The sequence below is a fragment of the Pieris napi genome, chromosome 18 (genome assembly GCF_905475465.1).
Source record: "Pieris napi chromosome 18, ilPieNapi1.2, whole genome shotgun sequence".
Taxonomy (NCBI): Eukaryota; Metazoa; Arthropoda; class Insecta; order Lepidoptera; family Pieridae; genus Pieris; species Pieris napi.
In genome coordinates, this window is record NC_062251.1 from 209,325 (window position 1) to 226,380 (window position 17,056).

The 17,056-nt window shown below is 31.8% G+C and overlaps 2 protein-coding genes and 1 long non-coding RNA gene across 3 annotated transcripts; 2 read left to right on the plus strand and 1 right to left on the minus strand.

Annotated features, from left to right (window-relative positions):
* Nucleotides 1–2,599: 2,599 nt before the first annotated feature.
* Nucleotides 2,600–7,560, plus strand: LOC125058600. Its single transcript, XM_047662704.1, has 4 exons — nt 2,600–2,641; nt 3,356–3,731; nt 4,478–4,639; nt 7,430–7,560. The coding sequence occupies exons 2-4, from the start codon at nt 3,500–3,502 to the stop codon at nt 7,540–7,542; spliced, it is 507 nt and encodes a 168-aa protein (XP_047518660.1). The 5' UTR covers nt 2,600–2,641; nt 3,356–3,499; the 3' UTR covers nt 7,543–7,560.
* LOC125058601 lies at nt 5,058–5,544 on the minus strand. The gene is made up of 2 exons (XR_007118451.1): nt 5,359–5,544; nt 5,058–5,158 (listed from the first exon to the last, which is right to left on the minus strand). It is a non-coding gene; the product is annotated as an uncharacterized LOC125058601 (long non-coding RNA).
* Nucleotides 7,561–12,775: 5,215 nt separating the features above from the next.
* LOC125058624 (cyclin-dependent kinase 9) lies at nt 12,776–16,305 on the plus strand. The gene is made up of 5 exons (XM_047662733.1): nt 12,776–13,655; nt 13,922–14,007; nt 14,355–14,492; nt 14,864–14,943; nt 15,733–16,305. The coding sequence occupies exons 1-5, from the start codon at nt 12,974–12,976 to the stop codon at nt 15,950–15,952; spliced, it is 1,206 nt and encodes a 401-aa protein (XP_047518689.1). The 5' UTR covers nt 12,776–12,973; the 3' UTR covers nt 15,953–16,305.
* The last annotated feature ends 751 nt before the right edge of the window (nt 16,306–17,056 follow it).

The following is a 17,056-nucleotide window of genomic DNA, read 5'->3' on the forward strand; positions in this document are numbered from 1 at the left end:
ACAAAAATTTTCGTACGCTAATATAATTATTATTGCGTTTCATGCGCCTAAAGAAGTTTCACTTCAAAAATTAAAACCAGAGTCTAAAAAATAAAAATTAAATTTAGGGGAGAATAGATGTTGATAGTAATAGATTCGCAGACCTAACCGATATAAAATTTCACCAAAATCGTTCGAACCATTTCGCAGGAATTACAAACACCGTGACACGACAATTTTATATATTACATGTCTCTCACAAACAAAGAGAATGAAGTTTTACGATTTTGTTTGGTTAGTTTTTAACTGCTGTTTGATTTCTCTTCAAAAAGTGCTTGTTCCTTGAAAAACTTAGCGGAACTTCAACATTATCAGTTCATCTAAATGTTTTGTATGGTCAAGTCTACATGAGGGCCAGACACATCTTGTGTTAAGAGATTCAGACAACTTCAATATTTTTAATGGATATTTTTTTCACACCTTGGGTAATATTATAGCATTTTTATTAGGGATAAAAATTCTTTGAGCATTGTTAGCCTAGTGGCTTCAGCGGGTGACCCTCATATCTGAGGTCGTAAGTTCGATCCCCGGCTGTGCACCAATGGACTTTCTTTCTATGTGCGCATTTAACATTTGCTCGAACAGTGAAGGAAAACATCGTGAGGAAACCGACATGTCTTAGAACCAAAAAGTCGACGGCGTGTGTAAGGCACTGGAGGCTGATAACCTACATGCCTATTATATTTAAAAATGATCATGAAACAGATTCAAAAATCTGAGGCCAAGACCTAAAGAGGTTATAGCGCCACTGATTTTTTTTATTAGGGATCCCTACTTTTTTTGAAAATGTTATATAGCCTATGGCAGTCAGTGAAGATGCAGCTTTCAAATGGTGAAAGAATTTTTCAAATCAGTCCAGTAATTTTTGTGTGAAAACATTACAAATATACGTACAAAAACACAAATTTTGCCTCTTTATAATATTATTAATGCTGTATCGGTTAAAATCGCTTCGAAAATTAGCCATTTTTGTCATAAAAGTAAATGACAAAAAATGTTATTGTGGGATATCCATAAGAGATAGATATATACGATCAGGGAGTTTTCTGTAGACCTTTTCAATGTGTACAATACTTAGTACATTATTTTGATAAATCTTGTAGGGTTCAGCCTGCGTTTGCAATGTAAGCGGAAGAAATGTAATTATTTCCGACATCATTATCATTAGAAACCTCAAAAATAACAGTAGTTCTCCACTTTTTAATGGATGTTATTATACATATAAACCTTTCTCTTCAATCACTCTATCTATTAAAAACTCTATCTATTAAACCGCATAAAAATCCGTTGCGTAGTTCTAAAGATTTAAGCATACATAGGAATATAGGGACAGAGAAAGCGACTTTGTTTTAGACTATGTAGTGAAAATGATAGTATAGATACGATCCACCATTAAATATTTTACATGACTCGGCCTAAGGTTGTCTAGACTGCACATTCATCACTACAATGTAACCACATTTGGCTGACAATCGCGTTTAAAAGATTGAAGGCAAAAAATAGCCTATTTCACACAATATTTTGCGAATTATAAACATCATTGGTTTTCTATTAGGAGTCTCATATAGCATCAATCAAAAATATTGGCTCCGAGTTTTCACCAGCCATCTTTCAGTTCGGAATACAACCTCTTTAATGCCTTAAAACTCAATGGTAATTGAGTTTATTTTATATAGTTATAGTAATACTAGCTAACTCGGCAAACGTTTGTATTGCCATGTTTATTATTTCTAGGATTTTTTTTTAGTTTAATAAAAATAACTATCTACAATAATAAAAAATAGCTGTGGATCGTAGAGGGGTGAAAATTAGGGATTGTATGTATTTGCTAAGTTAGCGTTTTTGAAGATAGATAGTAGCCGATTCTCAGACTTACTGAATATGCATAAATCATTTAATATGAACTTATAACTAACAAAATTAAGGATTGTGGGGTTGCGACGCTAACAAAAAACTAACTTGGCTTATCTAAGGGTTATTTTATTTTTAATGAATACTCTTAATAGGAAACATTTAAAATCTAAACAGCATTTATATGGCAAGCAGTTAATAGACCGTCAAAGACAAAAACCGCAAGATTAAAATCAGAAAAATACAGGCGTACTAGTTTATTATGATTTCATAACGTATTGAATTTTCTCTTTGGAAATTTTGTTAAACATTTAATAGAGATAAGTATCTTTCCAGTGGCACTACAACCTTTTTAGGTCTGGGCCTCAGATTTCTTTATCTATTTCGTCATTTGTCAATCTAATAGGCAAGTAGGAAATCGGCCTCCTGTGCCTGACACACCTGTTGTTTTTTTGGGTCTAAGGCAAACCGGTTTCCTCACGATGTTTTTCTTTTCCTTCACCGTTGGCACGATTGTTAAATGCGCACATAGACAGAAAGTCCACTAATGCACAGCCAGGCCACTAAGCCAATACTGTACCCTAATACAATACAATACAATACAATACAAGACAAGACATAGATAATGCATAATCTGTTTCCTCAATGACATAATTAGGTAATTCAAATTATCTATTTTGTAATCTGTCAAACCATTGACAATGTATATGAAAAATTAAGTGTATGATATTAAAAATCATTTAGGCTTACGGTAAGTTTAATTTTGTATCATTTTTTAATAATGATTTTCGAAGTATCTTTATGTAAATATTAATTGTGAAGCGATTAGGCGGTTTGACAAACTGTCTTAATAGTGGCGTAGGTACGTTTGTTTAAGAAGCAGAAAGAAGAAGAATATTATCTCTGTATACATTCCTGTATGTTCTAGAAATGTCCTTATTTGTTTACAAAAATATTAATATTTAATTTAATTATGTAAGTCGAAATTGCTCGTATGGGCAGAATATGCAAAGTTTAGATTATACCACCATAATAATTCGTAGTTCTTGCAAATAAATTATTATTATTGACGCGATTTTAGTCAATTTGTATCCCTGCCAATTCGCGTGGTATGTTTTATCAAATAGATCTCTTCAAGATGTTATCAAAAGCTAATGCTCCAAAGATTTTGAGTTTCTTTTCATGGTTTTTTGAATGTAATTAGTTTCAATGAAGTCATGTATATACATTATACATGAATATGATCTTTACTATCCAATTCTCTTAAATGAAACGTTTTAATTACAATTTTTGCTTTGCTCTCCCTTATTTTAGGACGCTTAATGAATAATTCCCATACATGATTTTAGCAACAAAAGCTCAAGCCATTTTGAATTCATGCTCTTCTCCTATTAATGAATTAGTAATGCGATGTAACATGTCTTTAGCATGTATAAATGAGTATTCAAGATTTCTTTTGTTTCAGTGAATGGATTGCGATATTGACTAAATGAAATCCGTTTGCAATATAACAAAAATGATACCCGTGGCGGGAATATTTACTCAAAAAATTATCGATAATAAATACCAATGAATTCAAATAAAATGGCTGACGTATCCACAGACTAAAATGTCTGAATATGCAAAACTAAAAAAATTGGACGAAGAGTCGCTCCAGAAACTAAAGGAAGGATCGGGGCCCGTCGATGAGTGTCTATGCTCCATTTTTAGTCCTGGCATAGAGAAAAAAAGTTTCACTAAGTCTGTGAAAAGAGCTCTAGGTCTCTCTGGACGGAAGAAGGAAGTTTTCGCGGGAAACCGGAGCGTTGACATACCATTGACGTTTAGCAGAGATGGAAAAGGTTTAGTGAACTTTTTATTAAAATCGTTCGTTCTCTTGTAAAATAGCGTGTAATCCCGGTTTGATTCCTGGCGAAATATTTGTTTCTAGTTAGTAAAGTTATTAGATTCAAAATTCTGTTAACTCTGGCTTCGCACGGGCACCCATGATCTTTACTTCTTCTTCATCCCTGATAAATGATGACCTTAACATTCCTATTGAATTATTCTAGATTTATTTATTTCCTATTTTTATAGTAACTTTAATAATACAATGGAAAACTTATTAATATACAAAATAAACTAAAAAGATAAAATAAAGAAAACATAAAACCGAAACCTTTTTATAAATAACTAACTAATGCCATTCTTGAATGAGTAAATTCAGCCGGGATGCAACTAAATATCAAATTTGCGCAAATTTGCGCGCCATTATGTGTCGCAGAATATGCGAACGATTTACGATTGTACCACCTTAACATTTTTGTACCATATTCTTGCAATAAATAAATTATTATTAGAGCTATTATAATATAAAATAAACTTCACATATTTTTGTGATTTCAAGGGGAAGGCACATAGTATATGTCATGATAATAATGAAGTATTTATTTTATACACTCCAGCATCTTACAGAGCCGTTCTCGCGAGATTTCTATAAAAATCTTATTTTCTTACAACTCGAGTTTTCTGATTTCCTAGAAATCATTCGCTCATACTAAGGGATTTACAAAACAGTGTTTGATGTGTCTTGATTAATTTTTTTCAGGCGTCTACACCACGAAGGAGGTCGTCAAGCGAAAAACTCCTTGCGGAAAATGCGGCTGCGACAGCGAGAACATTGTGCTGAAGCATTCGTACGCGAATATAAGAATTACTACGCCTGACATATCGACTTTCTGCCCGTGTCCTACTACTGACTGTTTACCAGGTACGCAATAGCAATTAGTCAAGAACAGCGACCAGCAATTTTTTTAGGGGCCAGTGGAAGGGGAGGGGGAAAGTATGAATTATATAAAGCAAGTGAAAACTACAACGGCTCTTGTACAATAAATAAAAAAAAAGTGTGTGTGTACAAAGTATAGTCCTTTTCATGAAAGAAGTCCCCCAGACGCGGCGCTGCAATCGCATGACGTAATGTTGCCATTTATGAGTAAAAAATTTACCTATTTTATTTACATTTAGCAGATGTAATTTATCAAATAATATTATTTTCTGCATACTTCGATGAAACAATATTTCTGTAATATGTAAAAAGTATATTTTTATTTACTTATATTATCGGTGTTCTACCTACTTACAGGGAAAAGATGAGAAAGTAGGGTAAAGAAAAGCAATACAATTTTTTATTCAGTTTTATTGCATAATTGTTGGGTTACAATTTTTTTCGAAGTATATGCCGCTGTTTTACCTTCGTTTCTAATTCTTGTTATAGTTTTCTCTGACACACCTGCAATTAAATTATGAACAATTAAAAATAATAGTAACTAAGTTTATAATGCTTATGTAATATGTAATATATGTTTTAATTTTAGTTACCTAGTTTCATCACGTTATGTATTTATTCAATTTTGTCGCAAAAACGAATTTATATCATAAAAGTCCCATCAATACAGCAAAAAATTATTTAATGGCAACTCTAAAAAGTACCTGTTATGGCGGCAACTCATTTCCGAAGATTGTTTAGTGGTATTAAAACACCTTGATTTTTATGTTCTGCTTCACAGAATTCCTCCACCTTTAATATCATTTCTCGAGCCGAACTTTTTACAACTTTTGGCATTGTAATCAATCTTTAAAATGCACTAAGCTAGTTAAAAATTCACAAAAATCTGCCACAACAAACGAACTTGATAACATCGACTAATGACAACTTTGCCGACCTGTCAAATTTAGTTCCAAAAATCACCGCGGGACTTCTTTCATGAAAAGCACTATACACATGTCAGAAGTGAAACTTCAGTGGCAAACTAATCTTGAAGTGTTATTCATATTTATACAAATCTAAAAGTTTAGATTTCCGATACTTAGAGGGACGGAAAAAGGAAGATATGTTAGGAATTTAATTGTCATTAAAATATTAAGTGTCGAATAATAAATAATAAATAATGTGACGGTAAACTTTTTTCCAACGCCGATAAAGAAGTTTGACTTCAAAAAGGAACATGGTGCGTAACCGAAGAACGTGACGCGTAACGAAAAAATGTTAGACTCAATTTTTTTCCAACCCCGATAAAGAAATTTCACTTCAAAAACATGTGTGCTTATGTACACGCGTTAAAAATTATACTTCTTTGGCGTAACAAGATAAAAAAAAATTTAAACATTTTATTCTACGTTTGTAGAAAAAACGACAACAATAGAAAAAACTAAATTGGCTATAGCTAACTTCAGGGTGACGGCGTGCGCGCGAATCGTAAAAGTTTACCCTCATAATTTTTCCCTTACGCGCCATCATCTCTTAGTCTTCTTTATCTTCTATATTATTATAAGTAAGCAATAAAATTTCTATTAATTTTGATAAATTCTTTATTAATAAAGTAAATTTTCTAAAGGGGGCAGATTTCTCTCCCATTTACCGCAATGGGAAGTATCGACTGTCGGTGACCCCCCCCCCCCCCCATAAAAAAGGGTCATGGCAGGAATTAAGTGCGGTAGCGGTTGTTGTATGGATAAGTTCACATATATGTTAAATGAAACACTTTGTTTGAAGCTGGGAGCTTATAACTAACATAAAATTAGGGGTAGTGGGGATGCGACGCTTACAAAAACTATCTTGACCTATTGAAGAGTTCGTAAATCTACTGACGCTTATGTTATTGGACATTATCGGAAGCAAGAATGTTATATCACTACATAGTATAAAACAAAGTCGCTTTCTCTGTCCCTATGTCCCTTTGTATGCTTAAATCTTTGAAACTACGCAACGGATTTTGATGCAGTTTTTTTAATAGATAGAATGATTCAAGAGGAAGGTTTATATGTATAATAACATCCATTACATAGTGGAGAAGTTTTTGAGGTTTCTAATGTGATGTCGTAAATAATTACATTTTTTCCGCTTACATTGCAAACGCAGGCTGAACCCTACGAGTTTTATCAAAATAATGTACTAAGTATTGTACACATTGAAAATGTCTACAGAAAAGTCCGTGATGGTATATGTCTATCTCTTATGGATAACCCACAATAACTTTTTTTTGTCATTTACTTTTTACGACAAATAATGGCTAATTTTCGAAGCGATTTTAACCAATACAGCATAAATCCTTATCCAATTAAATACCTTAAATAAATTGTTGATTTAATATAGATTTATATGGCCCTTTACAGCATATGATTTAAATGAATATTTTCGATGATATTACAAATTTAATAATTGCGGGACGCAGCGCGTCGTAGGCCGCGGTTCTCCCTATACTCTATAGCACTTTGAATTTAGTATCAGCATTGCATCCGTGCGAAGCCGGGGCGGGTCGCTAGTTACAATTATAATTGTGGAAATCTAAAGGGCTCATTTTGGCTTCAAGCGACGACTGCTAACATTTGGTTTACACTTCTAAGTATTAACTCAAATATATATATGTAACTTAACTAATGTTATGTTAGGTCAATCGTAATTATTTTATAGATCTATCAGCCTTCAGTGCGTACTAACCCGATACAAATCGTTTTACACAAAATCGAACCCAGTCGATGCATAATATATTTTTCGTTACAGATAAAGAGAGACTACAAAACAACATAAAGGTAATCGTTGAGAGGGCTGGGGTTTCCACTAAGAGTATGCAAGATATAAAGAAAAATGATGAAGACATAACAAAAACAATTTAATTATATTATTTCATGTTATACAGTTTTTTATTTGTCAAGTGAGATCTAGAATCCAAAAGTATTAAAGGGTGAATTTGAAAATGAACATATTAGACAATTTTAAAGAATGAAAAAATAGTACTTACAAAACTGCCTTGCGATTCTGTAACTCACTTTTCGAACTCACACAGCGGTTTTCGCATCGGCGGTCGATCTTAAATCAGTCGTTCTAATAAACAATAAACTACAAGCTCCCACCTTTTCAGAATGCCAAATCATAAAATGACTGCTTCACGACTGATTTAAGACCGACCGCCGATGCGAAAACCGTTGTGTGAGTTCGAAAAGTGAGTTACAGAATCGCAAGGCTGTTCTTTAGATATTCAAAGCAAAGCTGATAGCATTCACATACAAAAAAATGCGTGATAACAGAAAATAAGCCTTTATATACGTCACAATTTGAATCTGAAATTATTGTGCAAACGATAATTATAAATTAAACAAATGGTAAAGAGAATTTTAGAATGGTAATCTATAATATAAAAATGAATCGCAAAATGTGTTGGTAAGCGCATAACTCAACAACGCCTGGACCAATTTGGCCAATAATTTTTTTATAATATTCCTTGAAGTACGAGGATAATTCTTACGTAGAAAAAAAATTAAAAAAAATTGAGTGAAAAAGTCTAAAAACAACACTTTTCTATATTGCCATACAAAATATTCGTAATAATACTTAAAAGTCAATTTGAACTTTAATACCATATCATAAAGTTCAAGTGTTAGTGGAGGGGTTCCGGGAAGGTAAATTTTTATTTTTTGACATAATGTATTTGTTGTCTTATCAACTTTCTTTTTTTATCTTACTAGCTAGACCGGTTAGACCAGTGCAGATAGCCTTTAAAATAAATAAAAAGTGAAAAAAATTACAGTAGGATGAAACCCATTAGAAAAGCAGGGGAATATGATCAAAATGAAAGGAAAAATAAATTACGGTCGATCTGAGGTCGGGAAGGGGTAGGGGGGGGGAGTTTTAAGGGTAAAAAACGGTTTATCTCGATTTCCGGCAAAACTACAAGTCCTACCGAAGAAAGTTAAATGGCAAAGTTGTAGGTAATAAAAAGATCTAAAACTTTTGTATTCACACATTTTTCACATAACGTCAAAATTTATGTGAAAAATTCAAAAAACCAAGTTTTTGGTTTTTTATTTTTATCTTTAACAAAAATTTTTTTTTTTTAACGAAATTTGGTGAAAACTTACCTTTCTATGTCCCAAATACACTGTAATATATTTGATTAAAAATATTTATTTGTTCACCTTATTTTGAATTAATATCGAAAAAACACCCTAATTTTCAATCGAAAATTCTGACGTCAAAATTTCAGCTTTTTTCAAAAAGTCGGTGTGCTTTCAGTTCGTTGAAATCTCTACTTTCCTATGGTAAAAAAATATATATATATTACCATAGTAAATCTTCTCAGAAAACGCAAAAAATCGTATGCAGTAACGCCCAGACCTGTCATCCCCTTCCCTACTTCTCTATGAATCTTCTTTAAATTATAATCAGATGCCTATTTATTACTATTTTAAGATAACTTATATATACCTGAGTGACCTTAAAAAAAAAATTTAGCCTTTAGATGGGCTAAAATTTTCGTATTTCATAGAGAAGTAAGGAAGGGGATGACAGGTCTGGGCGTTACTGCATAGGATTTTTTGCGTTTTCTGAGAAGATTTACTATGGTAATATATATATATTTTTTTACCATAGGAAAGTAGAGATTTCAACGAACTGAAAGCACACCAACATTTTGAAAAAAGCTGAAATTTTGACGTCAGAATTTTCGATTGAAAATTAGGGTGTTTTTTCGATATTAATTCAAAATAAGGTGAACAAATAAATATTTTTAATCAAATAAATTACAGTGTATTTGGGACCGAGAAAGGTAAGTTTTCACCAAATTTCGTTAAAAAAAAAATATTTTTGTTAAAGATAAAAATAAAAAACCAAAAACTTGGTTTTTTGAATTTTTCACATAAATTTTGAGGTTATGTGAAAAATGTGTGAATACAAAAGTTTTAGATCTTTTTATTACCTCCAACTTTGCCATTTAACTTTCTTCGATAGGACTTGTAGTTTTGCCGGAAATCGAGATTAACCATTTTTTACCCTTAAAACTCCCCCCCCCCTACCCCTTCCCGATCTCAGATCGACCGTAATTTATTTTTCCTTTCATTTTGATCATATTCCCCTGCTTTTCTAATGGGTTTCATCCTACTGTAATTTTTTTAGGTTTCAAAAATTATCGGCACTGGTCTAGGTGTCCCGAATAGCAGAATAAGTATTTAAAAAAATAAAGAATCGACTGTTAGGCGGTACGATGTTCGCCAGGCCAGCTAGTTATATTATAGGAATGCTAATTAGTAAAACACAAATTGCAGTGATGTTATTTATTCAATTATTTAAAGAAAACAATTTCCGACACAGTATTTAATTTAGAAAAGATATGCCTGCACGTGTGGTTGAATAAACATTATCACTAGATGATAATTGAGATTTCCTTTGCATATAAAAGACCAATCGCATCTATCAAATTAAAGTTAACTTTATATGAAACATATTAATAACTTTGTATTGTACTTTAAACAGTTATATTTCATACTAAACCAAACATTATAAAATCTAAATGGATATATTTGTTCATTTTAAGTATTTTTATAATAATAATAAGCATTTATATATAACTAGCTTACATACAACATATAAAAAGATATGTACAATCTAGTTATTCTAAGATGCAGCACCTTTAGCATTTTCCACTCTATTTATTATATTTTGCCGTCAGCATCCAATATCTGCCAGCTATCCTTCAAATCTCGTTGGCCGATCACTCTTTTGTGTCATCTTGTCATCATCACATCTACCCTTGTTTCTCTGTCCATTCTAGAGCAGTCCATTTCAGCTCATATATATTTAAAACGGACTACGTAATATTCGTATTACTAAAATTATGTCGTAAACTTTTGACAGACGACAAAAAAGACATGCAATTGACAAATTTAGGAATTTGACTAATTTAGTTTTGAAGGGCGTTTCTCATTGATTAAACTAAAAATATATTGATAATAATCAGGAAAGAAGTCAAATAGCGATAATCAAAGATATATTTGACTAGTAGACTCGGCCAAGCGTTGCTGTGGCTAAGATTTTTGTTATATTACATAGTAGTAAACTATTCAAGAGAAACGGCAGGAGAACACCAATCCACCATGCTTTTTTGGTGGTTATGCCATTAAATTGTAGTTTATGTAAAACGTTGGTAATTATTTTGATAAGGATCAATACCTAGGTACGAATAAAGAGCCTTTTCTAGCGGTGGTATTTTAATTAAAAAAAATTAATAAAAGGACGCTTATTGTGACGTAACTATAAAAGAGACATGCTCTCGCGACATTTTTTATAGATAGTGATATGTCCTGAAAAATTGTAATACATCGTTTCTATCATTAATAGTTTTCGCAGCGCACACGATTGAAGGAAGTTTTTTGTTTATTTTTTTACACCTTGGGTTAGATTATTCAAGTTTTAGTAAGCATCCCTAATTTTTTTGAAAATGAAACATAGCCTATGTCATTCGGGAATAGTGTAGCTTGCCAACGGTGAAAGAATTTTTGAAATCGGTCCAGTAGCTTCGGAGCTTATTCATTTCAAACAAACAAAAAATCAAACCTTTCCTCTTTATAATATTAGTATAGATATAGAAGTATAGAATACGTATAAGGTCTTATCGCATTCGTTCCAAATTACATCTAACATTATAAAGAGGAAAGACTATTTCTGTATGTTTATAGCGATTGAATTCAAATTGTGAAAAAATAATACAGGATATATTTGTTATTTGAATAAACCGTGATAAGCTGGGACAGGCTATTACTTTTTTAATACAAAAATTCTGATGATTAGATTAGAAATCAATGCACTTGTAATTACAATATTAAATACGAAAAATATGATTATCTTATGTACAACTTCGTACCGCCTAACAATGAAAGTAATAAAATGAATACAAAATATAAAGTTCACTTTATTAAGATAATAACACAAAAAGAAACAAAAAAGTATTATGATTAAAATTTTATGAAGAAATATTGTGAAAAATTGTTATAAAGTAGCACTCTCCGGGTATCCTTTAGAACGTAAGAGCTTATCGTACCTTTCGTCTACAGCTTACATTAATTTTTATTTTACGATCAAACGCTTTCTGCTGCTTGTGCTGGACACACTATTTCCATTAATTGTGTCAAATAATCGTTCATATACCAATTGCCGTTTTCTCATAAAACCACTGCTATTTCCGTGATATATTTTTTTATTTTGGGTTATGTATTCAAGTCTGAATATCTAAATACATTGTACTCTGAACACTTTATTATATGTTACACTAGCTGCCCCCGCGAACTTCGTTTCTCCTTAATGTGATTTTACTTAGGCTACCTTTTTATTACCCGATTTTCCGGAAAAAACTTTTAGGTTTTTCTGTGATTTTTTCTCTATACAAACCTCTGAGTTAAAGTCAGAAGTTAAATAAAAAATAGGGATTGATCGTAGAGGGTTGAAATTTAAGTGTTGTATGTATTTTTGTATGTTGTATCATAAAAAAGAAAAATAAAAACATTTTTTTGGGGTGAACACTCCTTATCACTTAGGGGTTTGAAGTAGCCAATTATGTATAAAAAATTTCATAAGAATCGGTCGAGCCGTTTTGGAGGAGTATGGGAACGAACATTGTGACACGAGAATTTTATATACATAGAGATGATTATTATTATATATTGCAATTTTGCTGACTGCTATGAAATCGATATGTGAGATGCTGTAGATTGTATCATTCAAAAGCATTTTTGTCAGACTCGTCTGGATTTTAATTAGTTCGTAGATTTATTAAATTTAGCTGCACGTCTATAGATATCAATTATATTTTCTAGTTTGAAGTCTATATTGTATAGAAAAGTGCAGCCTTTCCTTATAATTTATATGGAAACCTTAATTGCGTAACCTATAAAATGTATAAATAAAATATAAGTACATTATTTAATTAAATTGTATTCATTCATAGCGCAATTGGGTACATATTTTAATTATACTCCTGATATTACTGCGAAGAAAACGCCGACCACAGACAACATTATCATTTCTACATTCTATTCCAGCTGTCGATGCCATTGCCAACTATAGTTGTCATTTGTCAGTATAGGAAAACCGACAATATTAGGACGTGTTGTTTTTAACTTTTTAAAATCTTTATTCTCCACAATAATAATTGTGTTATGTATAAATGTATAAAAAGTTTTGCTTAGACAAAGATATCCACTATAAATTATAACCAAGTTTTTATTGAATCTTTTTCGTTAATCTATATATATAAAAGGCTTCAAAATTGCATCCAAAATGCAAAACGTTAACGCTCCACGGGAGCCTGCTCCCGTGTTGAGCACAAGTTCAACTATTCTCAATATGAGAGAAAAAGAGAAATATATTGAAGAATTTGACTTTCCATTCTGTGATGAGTCTTCTAAGTATGAAAAAGTTGCCAAGATCGGTCAAGGAACCTTCGGAGAAGTGTTCAAAGCGCGAGCTAGAAACAGTAGTAAAAAATTTGTTGCAATGAAAAAGGTTTTAATGGATAACGAAAAAGAAGGTTTTCCCATCACAGCACTGCGAGAAATTAAGATATTACAGCTTCTAAAACACGAAAATGTCGTAAATCTTATTGAAATATGCAGAACTAAGGCTACATTACACAATAAATATAGGTCAACATTCTACTTAGTTTTCGACTTCTGTGAACACGATTTGGCAGGTTTATTGTCGAATGTAAACGTAAAATTTAGTTTAGGTGAGATCAAGAAAGTTATGCAGCAATTATTGAATGGGTTATATTACATTCATAGCAATAAAATATTGCATCGAGATATGAAAGCTGCAAATGTACTTATTACTAAGAATGGAATATTGAAACTTGCTGATTTTGGTTTGGCAAGAGCATTTAGTGTTGCTAAGTCAGGACAAGCCAATAAATACACTAACAGGGTGGTCACATTATGGTATCGCCCCCCAGAATTGTTATTAGGTAAGATATCTCATAATTCACTCTAAAGAATGAACAAAACTTCTACCATATTGTAATTGTTACATAAATAAACTGACTCTAAGGATATTTGAGTCCCACTTTATTTTTCTCTTATAATTTAGTTAAAGTTCACCAATTATGAAATAATAAGTAGAATTTCAGAATATTATAGTTTTACATAGATTGTATGTCTAGGCCTTTTTGGTGCAATACTTAGATCAAACTCTGAGGGCCTTCACAAAGTTTTGAGCAATAAGATTTTTTAGGTGATCGTAATTATGGACCACCAGTAGATATGTGGGGAGCTGGCTGCATTATGGCCGAGATGTGGACCAGGTCTCCAATTATGCAGGTAATACTATAAGTGGCACTGGCTGTGTTATTACTAGTATAAAGACAGCAGACATCAGATTTTTTATTTTCTAAAAATACTAAGATTAAAAATTTGTAAAAAGTTATTTTGTTTTTCTTAAATAATTAATAAATCAACTAATAATTATTAAAAATATTAGTTGCTTGCCAACACGGCTCATGCTTATTTTTAATAATTATTGAAATAATTACTAAATCAAAAATAAATTTAAAAATAAGGCTTGTGTAGATTTATACAAAACACTACTTAGGAATGTTTTGAACACAAAGTAATATTTTTTAAAAACATGCTTGAACAAAGAGAGCCTTTATGAGTTGGTTTTTCAGGGTCCCACAGAGCAGCAACAATTAATACTAATATCCCAGCTCTGTGGGTCATGTACTCCAGATGTATGGCCAGGAGTTGAAAGTTTAGACCTATACAATAAGATGGAGTTGCCAAAGGGACAAAAGAGGAAGGTTAAGGTATGTCATGTATATTAATGATAATTTTTGTATCACTAATTTAAAAATCTCTCAGCTCATAATATAGTAGACCTATACTCCTGAGGAGATCCTCAACCCTGAGGATGTGTATTTAAAACACGGCTGTGAATGAATAGATTGTCCGTGAGCTGTTAAGACTTGTTGGTATGGTGAAGGTACTGTTTGAAAACTAGAATGGGTTAGAACCAAAAATTTATGTATATCTGGGGACAATGTTCTAATATTAAAGTTATATTTTATGTACATCAGCCTCCTTAATTTTAAATATAATCAATTCAGATGAAAAGGGAGGTTTTTTAATGTGTATAAATTTCTATACTAATCAGAGGTTAATTATACATATTTTTCAGGAAAGACTAAAGCCATATGTCAAAGACCCGTATGGTTGTGATTTACTTGACAAGCTGCTGCAACTAGACCCAGCGAAGAGGTACTCCTAATTAACTCATTATGTGACAGAATCATTAATGCAAATTATTTTCAATAAGACCATTACATGAATGTTGTGAGGCTATACATGGGCCGGAATAGACCACCAAAAAGTATAATTTATATGTAAAATTAAAATTAATTAAAGAAATGAATTATAATATGAGCTATAACAGATAATAATCCCAAGGTACTGTGCATTAAACATTGTATCTTCCTACCACCAAATTATATATTCTCTACAAAAGGTGAAAATTTGTTTGCACATTGTGCAACGGAAATGATAGGTGCTGTTGCTGCAAGCTCGTACCAGTGTTACAACATCGCGTGGTATCAAGGCATTGTATTATTATTATTATTATGTTTAACATCCTTAACATATATAGACTTATTTGAAGAGTAATTGCTATTTATTACAGTATATCAAAACCATAAAGACACTTTTACATGTTTTAAATTTTTTACAGTTCAAATACATTATATCTTAACAAGTTAAGTCAAAAATATACAGTATTTACAATATTCTTAACCATCATAGTAATAATAAACATTAAAAATTAATAAATAGAAAAATAAAACATTTAAAAACATTGGTCCCTGTGGCCAGTATACCTTTAATTCTGGCAGTATTTCTTCGCTGTAATCCAATACTTATTAGTTGAGCAAGGAAAGCAACAGCTCGGGTCACTTGTACTGTCTACCAAGCACCAACTTAAATCTTTAATTAGTGCCTGTGCATGCAACCCCACGGCCCAAGAGTCTCTACTCAAGTCTTAATTATTAATTTCAGATATGACGCAGACACAGCACTCAACCATGACTTCTTTTGGACTGACCCGATGCCCTGTGACTTGGCTAACATGTTGGCCCAACATACGCAGAGCATGTTTGAGTACCTGGCGCCACCACGTCGCCCAGGTCATCTCCGACATCACCATCATGTGGCTGGAGCTCAGGCCAAGCCCAACCCACCACCTCAAGACTCGGGATACCAGGATAGAGTGTTTTAGTGATTTTGACTTTGGTGGGTGTGAAGTGCAATTGTGTGTTGGGGCACGGCTCCCATATTGACAAATATATCCTATGATATAAATGGTAAGACATTGAACAGTGATTTAAGATTACTATATGAATTAATGAATTATAATACAAGTTGGTTTCTAAATCTTCATGGTTGTGCTTTATAATTCTTTTTATTTAAAACACATTTTTTTTTTAAAAGCATTTAACATCCATAACATTGATACAGGGATTTCAATAATAAATTCTATGTTGTAACTTAAGCTATTTGGAAAAACTTGATTAACTTGTGAGATTATCATTTTAATGCGGACAAAATCTTTTTTCTACCTAACCACATACAAACAAAGTAATAGATTTTGTATAAAAGATTGTATAAATTGTATTGTATAAAAGATTTTGTGAAATATTGCTATTATGTTGTAGTAGAAATATGAGTATAGAGGCAAGGCAAGCACTATATACCCCATGCTGAACTCTGTGAAGCCGAAGGGAAAACCAGGCAGGTTTCTTCTTACGTCTGAACTAGGTTTTATAGGAAACTTATCATATAAATGTTTATAGTAATTTGTCCTATGTTTTTGACAAAAGACTATCTGGTGTATTGTTTAAAAAAGTGTGTGTGTACTTTACATATGTATGTCACAAGTGAAACTTCTTTGAAAAACTAATCTTTAAGTCTTGTTCATATTTATACAAACCTAAAACTTTTAGATTTCCGAGACTTAGAGGGAGGGAAAAAGGAAGATATGTTAGGAATTTAATTAATTTAATTGTCATTAAAATATTAAATGTGTCGAAAATTAATACAAATTATTAATTTAATTTAATAATATAATATAAACACGTGGCATTTTAATTCACAATTCGTCATTTGAGATTTAAATAAATTATTATTTATTATTATTGCATAAAATATAAAAATAGAAATTCTCACTCTCTCTCAGTCGGTCTCAATCATTATCTTCTTTTTCTTCGACAAAAACAATGCACATATTCGTGAGGTTTCCGTAAAAATTTACCCTCATGCACCTAAAGAAGTTTCACTTCAAACATAATTGTGAACTTTCTCGCTTTTAAATTAATTTGCAACC